Source organism: Sturnira hondurensis, unplaced genomic scaffold (genome assembly GCF_014824575.4).
Source record: "Sturnira hondurensis isolate 20B ecotype Veracruz unplaced genomic scaffold, ASM1482457v3 Scaffold0019006, whole genome shotgun sequence".
In the NCBI taxonomy this organism is placed as follows: domain Eukaryota; kingdom Metazoa; phylum Chordata; class Mammalia; order Chiroptera; family Phyllostomidae; genus Sturnira; species Sturnira hondurensis.
The window spans coordinates 3,419,224-3,441,541 of record NW_028091637.1 but is presented as its reverse complement, the minus strand read 5'-3'; the positions used below and the strand labels follow the sequence as shown (position 1 = coordinate 3,441,541).

General features: G+C 42.5%; 1 protein-coding gene across 1 annotated transcript in view; it reads right to left on the bottom strand.

Annotated features, from left to right (window-relative positions):
• The window catches only part of NR1D2 (nuclear receptor subfamily 1 group D member 2), a 33,882-nt gene extending 25,471 nt beyond the window's left edge, over window positions 1-8,411 (bottom strand). Inside the window, exon 1 of the mRNA XM_037070846.1 lies at window positions 8,102-8,411. Coding sequence (XP_036926741.1) covers window positions 8,102-8,117 — 16 coding nt within the window. The 5' untranslated portion in view covers window positions 8,118-8,411. The remainder of the gene's footprint in view (window positions 1-8,101) is intronic.
• Window positions 8,412-22,318: the final 13,907 nt, after the last annotated feature.

Below are 22,318 nucleotides of genomic sequence, written 5' to 3'. Positions count from 1 at the left end.
TTCTGTATGAGGGGCAGAGCCTTAGGTGTTCACCAGGGCGGGACCACCCAGGTTACTGGGTTATGATGCTCTATGTGGGGGTGGGGTCAGAGAGGGGCAATGGCATTTATACTGCTCTCTCTCTGATTTTGATCCCCTCTGCTGCTTCTCAAAAGCAAACTGGGCCCTTCTGGTGCTGGTTCCTGGGTATGTGGACCTGTGCACCCTCTAGGACTCTGTGGGTCTCTCCAACAAACTCTCTGTGAACCTGGGAGCTTCTCCCGGCACCTCAACCTGGAGAGTTTTTCCAATTGGTGCTTTTAAACTTTAATTCCCATCGCTGGGGCCCCAGACTGCGTGGTCTGTCTCACTGCTCGCTCCTTCGCCTCGTTTATCTGTTTGCAAATGTGTGACCATGATCAGCCAGCTGCCTTGCACCTTCACTGGGTCTGCCCGTTGCCACCCCACACCTGGGATCTGCCAACAGCTGCCTGCACACCTAGGTCGGTCCCTCTGGCCACTTTTTACTGCACAACCCCGCTCCGCCAGCCGCTGACTCCGCCCCTTACCAGTCTGGATAAATGGTTTGTTGTTATCGGACTTCCGTACAGTTCAATTTTCCGTGTTTTGGTTGCATTTTTGTTACTAAAACTTTGTTGTCTTTAAACTTGGTTGTGCGAGGAGACACAGTGTTTCCACCTATGCCTCCATCTTGCCCAGAAGTGCCTTTTTCTTCTTTTTCTGATTGGTTGTTTTTTGCTTCTTTATGTTCTAAATCACTGATTTGACTCTCACTTCATCCACTCTACTGTTTTTTGACTGTAGATTGTTCTGTATTTCAATTAGTGTATCTTTCATCTATAACTGGATCTTTTTTTATGCTTTTGAGGTCCTAAGTTCCTGAAGCACCATTATAACCAGTGTTTTGAACTCTACATCTGCTGGATTGCTTATCTCTATTTTGTTTAGTTCTTTTTCAGGAGTTTTAATCTGTTCTTTCATTTGTGACATGTTTCTTTGTCTCCGTATTTTGGCAGCTTCCCTGTGATCATGTCTAGGTATTAGAGTTGCTTTGACTCCAACATAGTGTGGCCTAATGTAGTAGGTGTCCTGTAGGGTCAGTGGCACAGCCTCCTCTATCACCCAAGCTGGGTACTCAATGGTGCCCTCTATGTGAGCTGAGTACATCCTCCTCTTAGAGTTGAGACTTGATTGCTGTTGGCACATCAACAGGAGGAATTTACCCAGGCCAGTCAGCTGCAAGGACTAGCTGTTACCACTGACCACCAACCTCCACCCTCGATGGAGGATGAGCTGCGCAGGAACAGGATGGTGGTGCTCTGACATGGTCTGTAGCTGTCCACTGCATTGCAGGCTCTGGGGTTTCCCACGTAATGCAGGCCAAGGTCAGCCCCCAACTGGATTCTGCCCAGAGGCACCCTGCCTGAGCTATAAAACAATCTACAGATGGCTGCTCTTGTGCTGGGCCCGGAAATTCCCAGGAGAAGCCAAGCTGTGAACTTAGGCTGTCTGCTGCTAGTGCTGCACCTGGGGCCACGTAGCAAGAGGTATGAAGGCTAAAGGTTCACAGAGGTCAGCTGTCGCTTGTTTGAAAGAATTTAGGAAATCATAAAACATGGCTGAAGACCAGCCATTCATTTGGAAAAGCCATTGTTAACAGCTTGGGTAGGCCACAAATTGGGTGGGACAGAGCCTCAGGAGATCTACAGGGCTGGGCAAACAGTATTAGCCAGGTTGATGAAGTCTCAAATATGGGACGTGCCTACTGATGTGGCTCTGGCGGGAGGCGGAGGGGAATGGCTTCTGCCCACCCCCCTGTGTAAGCAAAAACTATCCTCCTGCTCTTGCCTTGATGCCAGACACTTTAGTTCCTCCCTGCATGACACTAGTGTCTTTCAAGCTGCTATCCAGGTCCTGGAGCTCAGAGGGAGTGAGACTGAGTAAGTATACATGTGGGTTTTTTAAGGGGAACTGCTTGGGAATCCAGAAGTTTCTTCCACCAACTCAATCCCCACTGGTTTTTGCTGCCATAAGTTATGGGGACTTATCTTCCCAGCACTGGGACCCTGGGCTGGGGGCCTGGTGTGGGGATAGGACCCCTCACTCCTGATGTACCCCTCCCGAATTTTTATCCACCACAACGGGCCAGCCAGTTCCACATCTCCACCCCTTCTACCAGTCTGGGTGGATGTGGTTTCTTTAACTCCATAGTTGTCAGACATCCATTCAACTCGATTTCTGATGGTTCTGAGTGATGGCATTCTATATTTTAGGTGTAATTTTGATGTGGCTGTGCAAGGAGGTGAGCCATGTTTATATATGCTGCCATCTTGACTGGAAGTCTCTGAATCTGGCCTATACTTATAAAAGTTAATGCTTCATTGACATAACTGCCTAACTACCCTTAATGTACTATGAGTTCAAACAGAAGCAATTGTAACCTGGAAGCCTATCAAATGCCATGTTCCGAGGTAAAAACCATGGTGCCATCTGTTCTCATGAAACTTTAGAGATCTGAAGTTCACATTAGAAATTCCACGTGTTAACAAACTGCTGCTTTTTTCACATGTCTTCTCTCAGAATAAACTGTAAAGAAAAATATTATTCTTAGTCCTGAATAAATTCCCAAAGGAAGGTTGCACAGCTATTTATCTTCTCTAACCTACTACCTGAAGTAGTAAATTCACTTCCTAAGATCTCAAGAGGATAAAAGATGAAAAAGTGATAGTTTTCCTTAGAAGACTTTCCTAGGGCCACCATGTGAGTCAACCATTTATATTCACAAGGTCTTTGGACTACCTCAGCTTAAAAAAAAATTAGAAATCAGAGCTATCCTGATGGCTTAAGAACTAATTTAAAGCACTGACTCAGGAATAGAAGGTACTATTTAATCCAAAATACATTTTCCTTTGCAAAAATTCCAAGATCAAACCTAAGAAAAATTACTGAGCTACTATCAATCCAGTTAAGATCCTATTCCTATCTTTAAAAGTTCAACAATCCTTTACAACGAGAATTTGCGCCAGCTACCGTGGAATCAGAGATGACCCATGACAAGCAGCTACATTCACCTCAAAAGACCTTCTACGCTGACTCAGTTGTCTGATAGCATCTACTCTTGCTTCTAGAGACACCAATCTATCAACATGATGACTAACCCAAATGAGTTAAATTTTAATCTCCTGTAAGGTACAGGGTACATCTAGTAGTTCCTTAGGCCAATGAAGAAAGGAAAGTGAAAACTACAAGTCACCAACTACCTAACAAATGTCAAGAATAAAATGATCCAATTTTACCTCACATTTCATCCTCACAGGACCCCTGTGAATTAATTTCCAGTATCCCATGTTATAGATGAGGAACTCAGAGCTCAGAGAGGTTAAGTAATACAGCTACTACGTGGCAAGGCCAGGGTTGAAATTCAAAGCTATCTAATTCCAGAGGGTGGACTATTACCTATTCCTGAGAAGACCTAGGCAAACAAGTCACTTTCAATCTCTCCAAATCTGAGTCATCTTCTATAAATGGGAACACCTGCCAGTTTTTACAAGACTGAAATGAAATGGTGTTCATAAATGAGGGTTAATAAAGTGTTTTTTACATGTTTTTTGATGATAAAGCAAGAAAGGCAAAATCCCCAACCCAGCATGTCCCAACACCTTCAGAAACAGGGAGAATGTACTTCTTACTTAGATTCCTCAAGCTAAAATTAGCTGAGACACAGTCTTCTCTATTTTTAGTTGAAAAAGACCTTGGAGCTGGGCCAGGCTCCCAGGCTAGGGCTTACCCAGTGGTCGACTTCAGACCAGCCAGAAATCAATATTCAATTTTGTCCTATGGGGAAGTACTCACTGTCCCTTCATATATTGGAGGTCTCTTACCCCAATTCTAGGCTGACCCATCATCAAAACCCTCCTACTGCCACTGCCCACAATCCTGGGATACGTGCTTGAGTTCAAATCATGACTGTACTTTTTTGTCTTAGAACAAAACATGTTTACCAGCAAGAAGCTTTAGTTTTCTCATTTAAAAGATTATTAATAATTTCTACTCACAGGACGTTAGAGCAGATCTAACTGAAACACTGAACTTCCAACTGTGTCCTGAGTGTCAGGGCTCTAGTGAACAACATGGTGCCTTCCCTAAAAAGCTGTAACAGCCCAGGTGGGGAACAGCTATGTTAACCACTCATTTCAGTGCAACGCAGGCATATTCATACTGTTATGAACTGCTGAGGACCGCACAAGAGCGGTACAGAAGGCAGAACTCAAGAGAGACAAACAGCCAAGGTCACAGTAAGTGGGATCTTGAAAAATATGTAAATTATTAAATGATGTAAAATAAATATTTGTTATTTAAAATAACAAATAAAAAACAGAATAACAAGAAACAGAGGTCTTATCTTGTAAAACATGCTTTGTCTCCATGTAAGTTGCTGGAAGAGGAGGGCAAGTGTAATCTAGTGTCACGAGGAAAAAAAACAAAACAGACTAACTAGATTCAAAAAGTGGAATGAATGTTAAAATTGGGAGGTTCTGCTGACACCTGCCCTTTTCCACCAGCTATAACCCTATACCACCACACACCAAGTGGATCCTCAGTTATCTCCTTCACCCCCAAGAAGGCAGGACCACCAAGTTGTGCATATACCTTCAAACATTATGTAAGCGTAAACCTATTACAGTAGCTCGCTTGTGCTCCCCAAATGGACTTTGTGGGTTCAAAACCTGGCTCTGCCACTTGCCTAAGTTACTTAACTTCAATTAGACCCTCAACTTCAAATGGTAACAACAGAACTTTCCTTCATGGAATTGTGAGGTATCAAAGCAGTAACACACGTAAAGGGCCTCACGCACCATAAATGCTCAATGGATACTGGTCATCATTATTTTACCATCAGAGTACTGGAGGAGTTCAGTCAGAATAGTTCAAACAAAACAAAACCTCCATATCCTTACTTAGTTCCTTCATTCGGAAGGTGTCAGATGACCCACTCATTTCTCTGTAGGTTATTTCCACGCTACCTTCTGAATCCCTACACTCTACTAACTAGTCAAGCACCTCCTCGTCACATCTGATTCTTTCCACTGCTGGACAGTTTCTCTTTCCAAATGAAGACTTCTTTACCCTCATCTCCCTCTGAAGTTTACTTTCCAAGTTTGGAGAAACACAGTAGAATACTGTGAAGACTTAGGAAGATATAAATAAATTATATGGGAATGCTTTCTTAATTTTTAAAATATTAATTACAACCAGGATTAATAAGTTTATGCAATGAATTATTTAATGAACCTAGCATATGAAATCAAAACCTATCTGTGATAGCCCTAGCTGGGTAGCTCTGTTAGTTACAGCATCATCCCCAATATGCCAAAGATTGAGGGTTCAATCCCCAGGTAGGGCACCAACCAATAGCCCTGGTTGGTGTGGCTCAGGAGATTGAGCGCCAGCCCACAAACTTTTGGTTTGCCGGTTCAGGTTCGGCAAACCTGGCCAGTTCAGGTTCAATTCCCTGACAGGGCACATGTCTAGGTTGCCGGCCAGGTCCACAGTTTGGAATGTCTAGAGGCAACTATTTGATGTTTCTCTCCCTCTTTCTTCCACCCTCCCCTTCCCCCCACCCCCGAAAATAAAATCTTAAAAAAAAAAATTAACCAATGAATGCATAAACAAGTAGAACAAATTGATCTTTCTGTCTCTTCCTTTCTCTAAAAAAAGAAATCAATAAATTAAAAAAATAAACTGTGACAGTGTATGACTCAGTTTCTGCCACTTCTATTTCACATCTGTAATAAGCATGAAGAGGACAGAGACACAGTATCATGAACTGTAGGACAGTTAAATGAAATGGTTAATGTTTGAATGTGTATTTACTAATACAATGATATCAACCCAAAGAAAAAGGTTAGAAGTGTGCCAGTCATAAATGAATTTGGCCTAACCCTAATCAACATTTACAATTTGAAGAATGTAAAAGGGAATGCTTATCAAAACTCGCTCTGACAAAGGTCAGAATTATTGATACACCAACAGCTGTCACAGCTTGAACTTTGAGCCAAAAGGAACAAGAGAAAATTTAAGAAAGACGATTGCAAAGTCCTATACTAAAAAAACAAACAATCACCTCCACGATGGATTAAACCTAGCTTCAAAAGTTCACATGAAAAGGTCCTGATTGCAAGGTTACTGTGAGTCAGCAATGCAATATGCTACAAAAGCTAAGCCTGCCAGAGAATTCATTTGCAGCAGAATCCCAAACTTGGAACTTGGTAACTGTCCAACCATTTCCACAGGAGCCTGTTCATTTCTGGGTGCTACAGCCCCAAGGGCAACAAGGATGATAATCAGAAAGGAAAAAAAACCCCACTGTGCAAGAAACATGGGATGAGAACTGGAAATAGAAGGGGAGTGTGGGGGGGGGGGGGAGGAGACCGTCCTTCAAAAGAAGTTTTATAACTTATACTGCAAAAGGCAAGATTCAGATCAGTGATACTTTCCCAGGAAGGTTCAAGCCAGAGAAAAATTTTCTGATTTTCTAACCTGAGCCTGCCCATATATGAGGTTGCAAAGCTCGGTTAGAGTAAGTTGATCCTAATAATCCCCAGATCCTATCAAATAAGAGTTTAATTCCATGACAACTTACCTAATTTGTTTTAAATATCCTCAAGGGCTAAGTAGGCCTCCATTAACAATGAAAATACAGTTAAAAAATTACTGTTCTTACTGTTGGTGAAAAATTCACAGCACATTCATTATCAAGGCATGTTTTTTACAGCATACACTAACTTAAAAACTGGCTTCTGTAACCTCACTGACTTCAGGTATAAAGGCCATCATTGGAGCAGACAAAAAAGGAAAAGGAAGTAAAATACTGTTCTGTAGCACTGTAACAGGAAATACAAGAAAAAAGACTTACAAAGCCAAACTGCTAAGGTTCAACTAAGATCACTGACTTAACGGTTTGAAAAAAATCAAGTGAAGTGAACAAGGACCAGTCTTACAGAAAGGTCTGAGTAGAGTCACTTGGAACACAGGACAACCTGAGGAGTCATCCTAACCACTCGCGTGAGCTGAATGAATGACTACCCATTGGTGTGAGCCATTCGCAACACAGTAAGACTCTCAACCCAAGCGGATTTTCAGGCCCATTTTTGTAACTTAAGATACATCGCGTCCTAGAGAAAAACTTTTTTTTTTTTAATTTTTGGACAGTGAAGCAACCTCATAACAAGGGTAGGTGTTGTCCCATCTGCCGGACGTTGCTCAGAACGTAAACACCAAAGGCTCCTTAGAGGGTCTCGCGTCGCGGAAGCCCCACGCCTGTCCCGGGCACCTCCTTCGCCCTCGAGCACGCCCTCGCCCCACACTTCCTCCTCAGTACCCGCAAGGTCTGCGGCCCATCCACCCCACTTCCCGCGGCTCCGCACATCGGGGTCACCTCCCAGCGGTGCCGGCAAAGACCGAAGCAGTGCGGCGTCTGAACACCCCCCAACCGAGCCGCGTGACCACGGGAGGTTCCACGGCTTGCGCAAGCGCGGCATCCCCCGCTCTGTGCATCCCTGCGGGGGAGAAAAGAATCGCTTCCACGTCACAGCTCGGAGGGTTCCAAAGGGGCGGGGCCTCCCGGGAGGCAGCGGCGCTCCCCGCCGGCGCGCGCGTGCTTGCGCGCGCGCTCCCGCCCCCACGTGTCCCTGCGGCTCTGGGGAATGTGGGTCACAGAGGCAAGCGGCCTCACGTGTCCCCGCCCGCCGCCACCGCCTCAGCGCCCATTATGTAATGCCGCGTCACGCGCCCGCCCAGCCAACCGGCGCCCGCGCGCCGCAGAACGTAAACACAGCACGCACGTGGCTCGCGCGGCCCGGCCATGTGAGGGGGGAGCCGGGCCGGCGCCACCGGGCCGCGCTGCGGCGTTGCAGAGAACGGTGAGGGCGATCGTGGGGTGTCCCGGGGGGGCGACAAGAACCGAGCCTGGGGCGGATTCGCGGCGCGTACCCCCCCACCCCGCGGGCCTGGGGACACCTTCGGCCTCCGCCCCTCCGAAGGGCCCCAACGGGCTCCGAGCATCCCCTCCGCCAGCCCCGACCCGCCACAGTCCTCTTACCCGCATTCACCTCCATGGTACCCTCGGGGAGGGGGCCGAGGCCGACCACTTTCCGCAGCGGGGGCAGCACCTCCTCCGCCTCCGCTTCAGCGCCGCGCCGCCCCGGGCTGGGAGCAGCGGTGGTCGCGGGGCCCCGTCATGGGCGGGGGCGGGCGGGGCGCCCGGGACTGGCGGCGGGAGAGCAGGCTGCCGAGAGAGGTGGCAGCTGCAGAGCGGCGCTCCTCGCGGGGTCCCTGACAACAAAAGCGGCGGCGCGGAGGCTTCCTGCAGCCAGCGCACCGCGGCAGCGAGGGCGGCTGACGGGGAGGGCAGCCGCGACCATGTGACCCGCGCACACACCCCCTCCCTCCGCCCGCCCCTCGCTGGCCGCTGCGGCGACTCCGCCCCCTCCCCGCCTCCTCATCTCCCCTACTCTGTCCCCCTTGCCCGCCGTTTCCTCTGTTTCTCCTTTCTTTCCCTCTCCCCTTCTTTTGTCCATTTCCCCGCTCCCCGCATCCCTTGTTTCCCCTCCACCGCCCCCACCCATCTGACCTTCCCGCCTGTGGCCCCGAGCTCCCTCCACGCCCCCCTCCGGGGCCTGCTGCCCGGCACCTCAAGTCACCTCGGACGCTTCCCGAGGACCGCCCCTTGGCGCGGAACGGACTGGCTTTTCAGGACCGTGGGTCGTGCCAACTTGGCTCTGGCTGGCCCAACCCCAGACCTGCCCCGTAGGTCCTCCCGCTTTCCCACCCGGCAGACCTCTAAAGGCTGGGATCCCTGAGGGCACAGCCCATTTCTCTAACCTCTTCGTGCGCTGGGGAATTTCATCCAACTTCATAGCTTAAACAGATCTACGTTCTGAAGATTGTCAAATTTACATTTCAAATGTGGCCTCTCCTCTGAGCTCCAGATTTCTGCATCCAGCAACATGTTTGGTTATGTCCTGTTGATGTTCCTAGGCATCTCAAATTTAAGATGTAGCCAGATGTATGTGTCAAAATTCAGTGAACGTGCACTTAAGATTTGTGCATTTGGCTTTGTAAGTAAATTTTAAAAAAGAACCAGATGACATGGATGCTGAGGTATGCAGAGAATGGCACTGATATGGGCAATTTAAATGCACTGCAAAAGGAAGATGAGCTGATGGGTAGAGGCATGGGTACATGAACAGAAGTGTATAGTAAGATCTTCGTTGTAGATGTTGTATGTGGGTATTCACTGGAAAATTCCAAATTGCTCTTTCAAAATGTTCAGTGTAAAATGTTGAAGGAAATGTAATATGTATTTTTACATGTGTAACACTCCTTCCCCAACCGCTATTTCATGTCACACAGGTTTCTTTCCCACCTTAATCTTCACTAATTTGGTAAATCTGTTTGTTCCTGAAGCCAGCAAGTTAGGGTGTTCTCTGGCTCTCATTTCCCCCCTTCCCTTTTTATACTTCTTTCAATCCATTAACAAATCTGAGCTATTTTACCTTCATAGTGTGTCTTTAACCTCTGTGCTTCTCACCATCTGCATTGCTATTACTCTAGCAGGACTGTCCAACCTTTTGGTGTCTCTGGGCCACACTAGAAGATGCGTCTTAATATGCGTCTTAATATTTAATATGTGTCTTGGACCACATATTAAATACATTGTGACACGTAATTGCAAAAAAACTCACAATGTTTTAAGTAAATTTACAGTTTTGTGTTGGGCCACATTCATAGCCATTCTTAGCTGCATGTGGCCTGTGGGCCGCAGGTTGGACACCTATGCCAGTGATTTTACAGCCTGTGTGCTACAAAATTTTTGAAACATGCAATCAATACCTCACTATTTAGTCAGGGACACTGACCTCTTTTCCCATAGATTGTCAGATTAAAAATTTAAAATTTTTAATTTGAAAACACAACAATAGCCATCTGGTGTGAGTGAAAGAAAATTATACCTACTTTGTCGGATCAGCCAAAAATATATTTTTTGGTGTGCCGTGGAAACTTAGTAATTAGTTTATGTGTGCCATGAAATGAAAAAGGTTGACAATCACTGTTGTACACCAAACCATCATCAGCTCTTGTCTGGGCTGCTGTAATAGTTCCTAACAGGAGGGAATGCTCCTTGTATCCACCTACAGTCACTTCCCCCCAGTCAGTGTTATTTTTTAAAAATGCAAATGAGATCTGATTGCTTAAACCCTCCAATAGCTTCCCATTGCACTTTGAAAAAAATCCAGTGCCCTTCCTTGACCTGCAAAACCCTGCACAAACCATGGCCCTACTTCTCTTTCCAAGGCCCTCATGCCACCTTTTAAACACACTTCTCTAACCACAGTGGTCCTATTTTCTTCCCTGCCTCACGGCTTTATTACCCTATGTGATGCTGATGCGAGAGTTCCCCAGACTACACTTTGTTGCTTGCTTTTTCCATTTTATATATCAAGCACCATCTGCTTCTGCATGGGTAACATGAGGCCAATATGAATAGTCTAGAAGGCAAAAAAATCATAAAAGGGTACCGTTCTGGAAAGGTTACATACTGTACAGTTCTCTTTATATGACATTCTGGAAAAGACAAAAACTGGATGTGGTAAAAAATCATTGGTTGCCAGGGGTTGGTGGGGGAGAGAGGAATGAAGAGCACATGATTTTTATGGCAATGAAACTGTTTTGTATACAATAATAGTTGGCACATGAATAGTCATAGAAACTGTGGACTTTGGATGACTATGGTGTGTCAATATAAGTTTATTGGTGGTAAAAAATGTACCACTGTGGTATGGGATGTTGATATTGGGGAGGGCTGTGTGTGTTTGTAGAAACTGAAGGGATATAGGAACTCTGTACTTTCCATTCAATTTTGTTGTGGACCTAAAACTGCTCTTAAAAATAAAGTCTATTTTTAAAAAGAGAGAGAGGATACTACATTTGAATTTGAAAAGGAGAAGTGTCAAAGTGGAAATAAGCCATTGCAAAGGAAATAAGACTCTCTTCCATAATAATGCCTATGAAATAAAATCTGTATCTCTCAGCCTCACATTTTTTTAAAGGTCATCTCCTTCCTGTGAGGCTTTGTGGGTAACAATCAGACTGTAAAGCTATCACCCAGGTCAGTCCCCCACCACACCAGTGGCCCCTGGAAACATGCTGGGTTCATCAGTGCCACCAGAGGTTGTTGAATGGCATCCAGGTTGAGCAGTCCTGGAGGGCTGTAGCTGCAGTGGAAATTGCCTTTTGCTGTTGTCATTCCAAGGTACCTGTGTTAATATTCCTGTGGAGTCTATGGCTCAATCTATAAAAATCTCAAAACTATTCATAGTGGATTTCCACCTACTACACCTTCCTCATTCCTCTGACCAAATAATAAGGCTGTTGACTTAAGTGACTGTGACTTCAAAAATCATCTGTTTAAAAAAGTGCAAATGATTTCCTGGGAAAGCTACTTCATTAACCCTTATATTCCACAGGACAGGTTACTCCGGGTGTGGATAAAGGAAGAAAGAACTTAAATGTTAGAGTCCTCTAAGCAAAACAAGCTAAGTAAGGCACTGCATTATGAGGACCTGGATGAAAGAGAGGTGGGGAGGAGGGGTGGTAAGGAGGGCAGAGGTGGAATTTCCTTAAAGTTAAGGCCCGTTCAAAGCATTTTAAGGTCATTCCTTATGTAAAAATGCTCTAATGAATATTTTATAGTTCACAATACCACAGTAACATCCATTTAAGTCTCACCTTCCCTGTACTCTAGATCAGCAGTTCTCAAGCATTTTGATTTCAGAACCCCTTTACACTCTTAAAAGTATTGAAGACCACAAAGTGCCTTTTTATGGGCTATAGTTGTTGACATTTACCAATACCTATTACAGATTAAATAAGAGAAATGTTGAAAACACAAGAATACACAGCATTTATGAGATGTGTCCAGAAGAAGTCCAACCATTGTAATATAACAAAAACAGTTTGTGCCACATCAGTGTACCTGGCAGCCAAGGAGAGTGGACTGGAATGTGCATGTGTGAACAGTGACTTCACTGTATTGGTCAGTGGGGGCAGTAGACACAGTTGAATAAGCATGTGTACTGTGGGGCCATCACATTCAAAATGACTGAGGGAGTAGAGCAACAAATCTGCATCAAATTTTGCGTTAAGCTCGAACACAAATAGTTTCTCCATGAAAACTATTCAGATGATTCAGAAGGCCGAAGCTATGGGCAACTAACTGGTGATTGGCAGCTTCATCATGATAACACACCTGCTCATGTATCACGTCTTGTGCAGAGTTTTTTGGCAAAATATCAAATCACCCAGTTGACTCAATCCCCCTTACAGCCCAGATTTGGTGCCCCAGACTTCTGGCTTTTCCCAAAACTACCATAAAATCACCTTTGAAAGAGAAAAGAAAGAGAGAGAAAAAGAAAGAAAGGGAAAGGGAAGGAAAAAAAGAGGGAGGGAAGGAATGAAGAGGTATCAGACTGCCATGAGCTTCAGGAAAATACAATGGGGCAGCTGATGGCAGTTGGGAAAACTAAACAATGCTTCTTATATCTTTGTATCTTCCTCGTCTCTATTTTTCATATCGAATGGCTGGATACTTTCTGGGCAGACCACCTAGTATGTCACAGAGCAGTGACATCATCACATGTTAACAAACAGTTGCAACTGGTATTCATGATATTTGTGATGTGCCTTCTTCCAGGCTCTCTTTTTCTTTATTGTTATGGTTACAGTCCTAGCTTCTGTATCAACCCCAATGCTGAATCAAAGTTTGCCTTTATTTTAAATTCTAAAATTTGTCTATATGTATTCTTCCCTTAATAAAATTACTACATTTACATTTGTTTACACGATAGGATGTAACAACACACAATTATTAAGCCAGAATACAGGGATTCACGACTAATACTGCACTAAAATGTGAAAATTAAAAATAAGACTTTTAATTAGATGTATAAAGTAACTCCATAAAACAATAAAACAGAATTAGTAGCTAAAGGATCAGGCAATTCTGAATATTACCTAAATGGAGATGCTTCCTTTTAGCTAATATTGTGGGAAAAATAATAATAATACCATTGTATTATATCATAATGATATTACAATAATAATACTGTTGAGGGAAATAAAAACCACAAAATCAAGAACTTAATTTTTATATTTTCCTGGGTCTCCCATAACTGTCAATTTTAATTCTTATGCTAAAAATAGAGTTAGTATTTCACTTCACCTGGATAGCTCCAATTTATCACATCTTTGGGACCTAGGAAGCAAGAATATTTCCTTTTTTGGCAAAATACTACCATTTATAGTGCATCTGATCACTACCATGTAACATCACTGAATATAATGATTAATCACTGAATACCATGTAACACCACTGAATATAATGATCAGTCCACTTTTGTTCTCCCAACTCAGTTTATAAGATTAACTGCCCCACTTATTGGTGCTAATTCTTGGTGTATCACCAGTCTACAGTGGCTACCTTTAATTTCTCAGCTCAGCAGGACTTGAATTCTATTTAACACAGAAGGAAAATGTAACTACATTATAAGTAAATAATGAAGATTTTGACTTAATTACCAGTTCTTGCTTACATAAATATCAGTAGGTAAATTATATCTTCATTTGGCCTTCATAAAACGTTCAAATAAATATGTCAAAATTATATCTGTACAAAAAATAAATCATTAAAATTGAATCGAGTCATTGATTCCAGCAAGATCAATGATGAGTGTATGTGCAATACAAGAACTGATGCACACATCCAATGCACACTCCAATGCTGTTATAGCATCTTAGAACGTGCAGTGGTTAAAGTAAAACATAAATATAGTCCTGCCAAAAGGGTCAGGTTTTACTTAACAGAAAAATATTTTACACTGTTACAGTTTTTTTCATTTAAATTTAAATTAGTTAAAGTTAAATAAAATGTAATCCCTCAGTAGTGCTAGCCATATTTCAAGTGTCAAAAGTCACATATGACTAGCAGTAACCATACTGATCATTTCAGATTTACAGACTCCTACTCTTCCTGAGTCAGTGTGAGAAATTGTTATTCTAGGAGATTGCTCATGAGTAAATTTTCAAATTTATTGAAATAATCATCTTTAGATTCTCTTATTATCTCTTTAATCTCAATGGGTTCTGTAGTTCCTCATTCTTAATTTTATTTGTAATTTTTCTATTTTTTGTTTTTTTCCTTAGTCCTACTGAAGATGTATCCCTTAGTTTTTCAAAAGCTCAATTTTTGTTTTTATCAACTCAATATATTTGTTTTCAATTTCACTGATTTCTGTTCATTATCTTTTTAAGATTTTATTTATCTTTAGAGGGGAAGGGAAGGAGAGAGGGAGAGAAATATCAACGTATGGTTGCCTCTCGTGTGTCCCTTGCCCGGAACTGGCCTGCAACCCAGGTATGTGCCCTGACTGGGAATCGAACCTCGATCCTTTGGTTCACAGGCCCGCGCTCAATCCACTGACCTACACCAGCCAGGGCTCTGTTCATTAACTTGGTCTCCCTCTTCCCATTCTCTCTTAATCTGATTTTCCTAATTTTCTAATTTTGACATTTAACTTACTAATTTTGCTTCGGTTGGCCAAAGTCAGCTTCTCTTGTACGTAACTAAGGAAACCTTACTGGCAGAACTGATTCAACTCATTATCACGTGTTACAGGGAATATTCCAGTCACTACTGCTATAACAAATCACCCCTAACTTAGTGGTTTAAAATGGCAGCAATCCTTTTATTATATCTGGTGGTTTCTGAGTCAGGAATTTGAAGATCTCCGGGCTGAGCATTTCTGGCTTGGGGTTTCTTGTCACTGGTGGCAATCATAGAGCAGGTGGAGCCGGAACATCAGGGGACTGGAGCAGCTAGGGACTAACCTGGTCTTTTTCTCTGCAAGTAATTGCAGGGTTTCTCCATGGGCTCTCTCTATATGCGATACTTTGGGGCTCCCTCACAGCATGGTGGCCTCAGGGCAGTCAGTCTGCTCCCAGGGCAGGGCAGGGCTCCTGTACCAATGTTCCAGAGAACAAGGCGGAAGTTGCAATACCTTTTCTGACCAAGCCTCAGAAATCATGCAGCATCAATTTGGGGCATTAGTAGTCACAGAGGAGTTAGAAGTACACCCAGATTAGAGGGTTGGCAGGTGGACCTCAGGGGCATCAAGGTCACACTTTGAATATCATGTGATATGGAACATATTGTTGCAGCTACCACCATTCAAACAGGGAACAATTTTCAAGAAAAACACATGTAAGAGTCAACCTTGATTTCAGGACCACATTACAGCGTCAAAGCTTTAAGATTTTTTACATGGCAGCATTTCCTAGGTGTTGGCAGAAAGAGAAAGGAGTGAGTCAGATAATACATGGGATACAGAAAGGTCCCCACACCACACGATGGTTTTCTTGATTTTTTAGTTTATTCTTTGTGCAGCTGAAGGTCAGTAGAGTGACATTTAAAATACAACCTCAGTCTCTGGGCTATTCTGAGTCCTTTATTATCCAACATCAGCAATACCTTATGGCATTGGAATGGAAATGCTTTTTCAGAGGACCATCTCGTAGGAAAAAAGGGTTATGTCCACATGTGATGAGTACAATCTATACAATATTACATAAAAATCCAGGAAAATCCACCATAGGACCTGTCTGGCCCAAGATGCAGAGTGGGAAAAGAGCTAATGCAATTTGGAAATCCTGGCTGATTTTTTTAAATGCTCCATTGATTTAATAACATATTAAACAGAAATTTGAAAAAAAAGAATGGAAATAAAAAAGAAAAAATTTGCGGCAGCTCAATAAATAAAATGCTACAGCAAATGCCCGATTATCTCTAATATTCTCTATAACAGTTTAAAAATAATCTACAATACTTCTTCCCCAGGAGGAGGAAAAGAAGACAAAAACATCAAATATCAAAAAACTAGTTCTAACAACAAGGCATTGTTCTAAAGGAACAATATGTATTGCTGACTCTCACTAATTTTCCCATCTAATTTTCTTATTCTTTTGAAAACCTCTCCCAGCAGTGGCATCGGTCGTATTGTGACCTCCATCCATTAACTGACTGTTCTAAATTCTCTATCCCAAATTATCATGAACACTCAGAGGGGTCTTACAGACAAGGGGCACCTCCTTTTTCAGCAATCAACTCCTCCCTCCTCAACCTCAGTTTATCAGCAACTCTCCTCACCTGGTTAATTCCTCACGCTTTATTCCTTCACTGGGAAGGCAACCTAGACTAGTGGTTCTCATACTGGGTGAGCTGCACAGCATCATCTGGGAACTTGATAGAAATGCAATTTCTCAGGTTCCACCTCAGACCTAGTGAATCAGAAACTTTGCCTGCTGTGCCAGCAACGTGATTCTGATGCTCTCAAGTTCAAGAACCTGGGTTCAGAAAGCCAGCAGCATTCCAGGGCTATAGGCCCGTGTGATTAAGCGTATAAGGCTGGTGCCTGCCTCTTTCCAGATTTTCTGCACCATGCGTCCGAGTGAGTAGGATTTGTGACCTGCAATATGTATGTAATATGACAGGATGTCATGTGGAAAGATAGGATCTTAATGTGTGCATGAACCTATGCAAGAATTTTCTGCATGAATGCAAAGCCCACATAGCCTCGGCTTCTGACTTCAGTTCTTTCTCCAGCCTGGATGCGTTTCTATCTATAGACTCCAGGAGAAACCTGCTAGTCTCATTAATTGGTTATGTTTTTCACTAATAAGTCTTTATTAATTATCTATCTATAGATTTACCAACATTTTATTTTTTAATAACTTCTATTCCTTTATTACTTAAGACTAAACAAATCCTATATCTTTATTTTTATGTATTTTTAAAAGATTTTATTTATTTATCTTTAGAGGGGACGGGAAGGAGAGAGGAAGAGAAATATCAATGTATGGTTGCCTCTCATGCATCCTTGCTGGGAACTGGCCTGCAACCGAGGCATGTGCCCTGACTGGGAATCGAACCACGATGCTCTGGTTCACAGGCCAGCGTTCAGTCCACTGAGCTACACCAGCCAGGGCAGATTTATCAACATTTTAGAAAATGAATTTTATTTTTAAGGCTTAAACTCCTCTCCTTTCTGGCTGTGAAGGATAAACAAAATGTTCTAATTGTGGTAAAAATAGGATAGTCATTTAAATGTCAGTTAATATCCAGGACCATCTTTTAGCTTCTAAATTCATATAAAAACTCATTCCTTCCCTGGCTGGTGTGGCTTGGTTGGTTGGAGTATCATCCCTTAAACCAAAGGGTCGTGGGTTCAATTCCCAGTAAAGGCACATATCTGGGTTGTGGATTACACCCCAGTCGGGGTGTGTGCAAAAGGCAGCCCATCAACGTTTCTCTCTCACATCAATGTTTCTCTCCCTCTCTGACTCCCTCTCTTCCTCTGTCTCTAAAACCAATAGGCATATCCTCAGATGAGGATAAAAATGAAAACAAAACTCATTCCTCCTCCTTATGATGCAGTCCTATAGAAGAAAGTTGGAGGAGAAATTTCTTACCAGTTATACTGTAACAAACAAACTGCATACTGATTTTTCATGTCTGGACTCCACTGTTTTAAGGCAGTGCATTGGGAGGTCCAAAGACTTTACAACTTGTGACTACCTATTAGGCTTTCAGACTAGGAAACCTTTTTTGTATGGGTCTTCTCTCAGTCTTGGAAGAGAAGCCAAATGTAATTTCTTCAGATCAAGGCAAGAGACACATTTGTCTTCTACTACCTCGCTATTCAAAGTGTGGTTCTAGACCAGCAACATTGGCATCATCTAGGCACCAGTAAGAACTGCAGAGCCCTGGCTGGTATAGCTCAGTGACTTGAGCTCAGGCTGCAAATCAAAGCATTATTAGTTCGATTCCCAGTCAGGGCACATGCTTGGGTTGCGGGCCAGGTCCCCAGTGAGGGGCCACGTGAGAGGCAACCACACATTGATGTTTCTCTCCCTCTCTTTATCCCTCCCTTCCCCATCTCTATAAATAAATAAATAAATAAATAAATAAATAAATAAATAAATAAATAAGAACTGCAGAAACTCAAGCCCCACCTTACACTTACTGGATTAGAATGCGCATGCTCACCAGGGCTCCAGGTGATTTGCGGCACAATGCAGTTCAACAAGCCCAGCTCCACTGTATGAAGGGGACAGGGGCTTTGCGGCAGGAGTGCCTCTGGAGGGATGTGGTTGGCAGCCTTCTAGAAGTCCCCCAGTGACCCCCGCCTCCCAGTATTCACTCCCTCTGGACCTACAAACTGCTTCTAAAAATAGAGTATGGCAAAAGTAATGGGCTGTCACTCTGACCATGTCATAAAAGACTGAGCCATATCTTGCTCACATTGTCTCTTTCTGGCTCTTCTCACCTGCTCACCTGCAAGCTGTGATGTAGTGAGCTGTCCTATGGGAAGACTCATGTGGTAAAGGACTGTCAGTGGGAAACAAGGAACTGGATCCTACAAGGGTAAATTAAAGATATATTCAGGCAGGTGTGTTTTCCGAAAAAAACCCTCCCACTCTATATGCCTTTTCTTAGGGTGATGTAATGTAGATTAGGAGGATAGAGAGAAGAGGTGTGTGTGTGTGTGTGTGTATACAGGAAGAGGGGTGTGTGTTTCCTGTCATGTCTGTGACAGGAAAGTGTCATTTACATGAGACAGTGACTAACATTTATGAATAAAAGAAACAGTATTTTAAAGACGTCATTTCGAAATAAGGAAATATTCAAAAAGTCAAAGCTGGGGGCCAAAGGATGAGGAAGGATATGGCGGGGAACCACCATTTCTCATCATAAACCTTATAGAACTGGTTTCTTAATATATATATGAATTTATTAGTTTGTTGAAAATTAAAAATTGCTGCCCTGGCTAGTTTAGCTCAGTGGATTGAACGCAGGCCTGCGAACCACACGATTGCGGTTCAATTCCCAGTCAGGGCACATGCCTGGGTTGCAGGCCAGTTCCCAGCAGGGGACTCATGAGAGGCAACCATACATTGATATTTCTCTCCTTCTCTCCTTCCCTTCCCCTCTAAGGATAAATAAATAAATAAAATCTTTAAAAAATTAAAAATTACTTTAGCTTTAGCTGGTGTGGCTCAGTGGATTGAGTGCCACCCTGTGAATCAAAGTGTCCCCGATTTGATTCCCAGTCAGGGCACATGCCTGGGTTGCAGGTCAGGTTCCCGGTAGGAGGCATTCGAGACGTACCACACACTGATGTTTCTCTCCCTCTCTGCCTCCCTCCCTTCCTGTCTCTAAAAAGAAACAAATAAAATCTAAAAAAAGAAAGGAAGAAAATGAAAAATTACTTTAAGGACAAAAACTGTCCAACTCCTCTTAGACACCACAATCTTTCTAAATAGTAATTTGAGAATATGTACAGCTGATTCACAACTGTTATTAGGTGTTCAGGTAGCATTCACTGGTCTCATTTCTGGCCAGGATGACTGAGAAAAATCAGTCTTTTTCTTTCTTCCAAGTTAAAAGAGAGAGAATCCTTAGACCCTATAATTCAATTTCTGGGACTATCCTAACAAAATAATCATAAATACAGAAAAAATTTTTATGTGAAATTATATATGATGCTGTTTATATATTACTACAAAATTGGCAAATCCTTAACTGCCAACCAAAAGCAAACATGAGTAAATTCCCCTCAGACTTTAAAAAGAATATTTATGAGGATTAAGTAATCATGTAAAAATGTTGATAATCTAATGTTAAGTGAAAAACATCTATGAAAAATTACCTGTGAAGTATTATTACAACTATTTTTTAAGTTCTATGTATTAAAAAATGATTAGAAGATTATACCAAAATGTGTACAATGGTTTTGCTTCCATGCTGATATTATGGATGATTTTTTCCTTTTACTTTGTGCATTTTTAGAAAAAGTCAAAAAATTTTATATTAACAACATAATTAAAATACATAAAATATGAATTAAAATTCATTTTTACATTAAAAACTTTTGGGGGACTTAATTTTTATTCTACCAATGTAGCACTGATGTTTTCACATAGTGGATTTTTCAATGGCAGTCATTGCAAATCCATATATAGTTGACTCTGACAAGTTTATAAAAGCAAAAATTTGATTTTTAAAAAGATTTTATGTATTTATTTTAGAGAGGGAAAGGGAGGAAGAAACATCAATATGTGGTTGCCTTTGAGAGCCCCCCACTGGGGACCTGGCCTGCACCCCAGGCATGTGCCCTGACTGGGAGTTGAACCGGTGACCCCTTGGTTTGCAGTCTAGCACTCAGTCCACTGAGCCACACTGGCCAGGGCTAAAAGCAAACATTTTAATCATAATTATCCCAACATTGATAAATTTTCAGCAAAAAGTATTAACTAGAAAAATCCAGTAGGCCAATTTGACTTGAATAATTTATTGCCGAACAAATTAACAAATGATCGATATTTTATATGGTGAAGTTAAACTATTTCAAGTAGTTCCCATTTCATTCTGGTTGCCTAGAATTATTTTCATAAAAAACAAACTCCTTCTCAAAATCTTATAAAAAATAGTTGCATCATTGCACAATTTTATTTTTCTCAATTTTTAAATTTCTTTTGCCAGTCAGATCTTGAACCATCACGCTTTCACTCAAGAACCTATTTCTTTCCAAGGCTATCTGACTTAGCAAATTTTGCATATTTGTAATTTGCTGAGGTTTATTCTATTATTTTTGAGTCAGCAGTAGGCCTTACTATGTTTAGTTTTAGCCATTGTTAGTTTGATTTGTACTGTAACATCATTATACATTCGACTTTTTTTAAAAGCCTGATGATTTCTGCTTTGCTTTTATCTAATTCATGAAAAAAAATGTGATAAATTCCCCTCAGATATATCAGGATTGGTACAAAGTTTATGACTGGGTTACTCCACAGTTTTTTCCCCACTTCGTACCAAGTACCCAAGCTGCTGAGTAAAGAGGTCAAGGCCAGTTCAAACTGTTCTACTTCACAAAGTCAAAGAACTGGAGCTGACAAAAGCTGTACATCACCCAGCATGTTTATGTACTTGCTCCATACCAGGCACTGTAGTAAGGCCTGGGGATGAAAAAACACCAGTCTCTACCTCCCAGGAACTCCGTGGCTTCTAATAAGGGAGGACTATTATGTAGTCTTCATAATATGCTTGTTAATGGCTAAATTGGATATATTTATTCTTTTGTTACAGTAGGTACTTAAGACTTTGGCAGTAAGTAAGTAATTACAACGCCCCATCGTCTCTAACTACTTCCCTGGTCCCTCAGGTGATTTTCTCCATCATGACATCCAAGCTCCTTAAGAGTCTCTCTGCCTCCAGAGAGACTTGCTCCCAACAATTCATTCTAAGTGAGCTTTTAAAAATCCAAATCTAGCCCTGGCTGGTATAGCTCAGTGGATTGAGCACGGGCCTGCGAACCAGACAATCGTGGTTCGATTCCCAGTCAGGGCACATGCCTGGGCTGCAGGCCAGTTCCCAGTGGGGGATGCATGAGAGGCAACTGTACATTGATATTTCTCTTCCTCTCTCCTTCCCTTCCCCTCTAAAAGTAAATAAATAAAATCTTTTTAAAAAATCCCAATCTTGTCATGCTATTTTTCTGCCTAGAACCCTCTGAAAGCTCTTCATTTCACATAGACTAAAATCCAAGATCTTCCCCATGGTTTGGAGGCTCCCAGGTGTCCCCAACCTCATCTTTTTCTCTCCCTGCCTGTCTTTCCACTCTGGCTCCACTGGCCTCCTCTCATTTCCCCCAACCTCCCAACTCATTCCCAGCTCAGAGCCTTTACATTCGTTTTTTCTTCTTCCTGGAAAGCTCTTCCGTCAGATCATCACATGGAGTCTCCTTATCCTCCAAGTTTTATCTCTATTTCTTTCTGGAGACTTTTCTGATTCCTCTTTAATGTTGTCCCACCCTTGGTCCACAGTCACTATATGAAATTATTTTATTCATTCGCTTGTTTATTGTCTCTTCTGCTAAAATGTGGGAAACACGGGAGCAGAGGCCCTCTCCATCTTCACTAAAGTATTCCATTCACCCAACATGTCTTTATTCTTCAGTCAATACCTGTGGAATGGATGAATAAATGAAGGGTGTGTAGAAAAAGATGTAACAGAAGGAATGTAACAAATGTCATCAGTAAAGAGGTGACTTTTGATTGGATGATGACTAGAAATTCAGATTGTGGGGGACAGGCAGTTGAGAAGGGGGCCGAGTGTGAGAATGCAGATGAAAGAAGGTACAAGAGA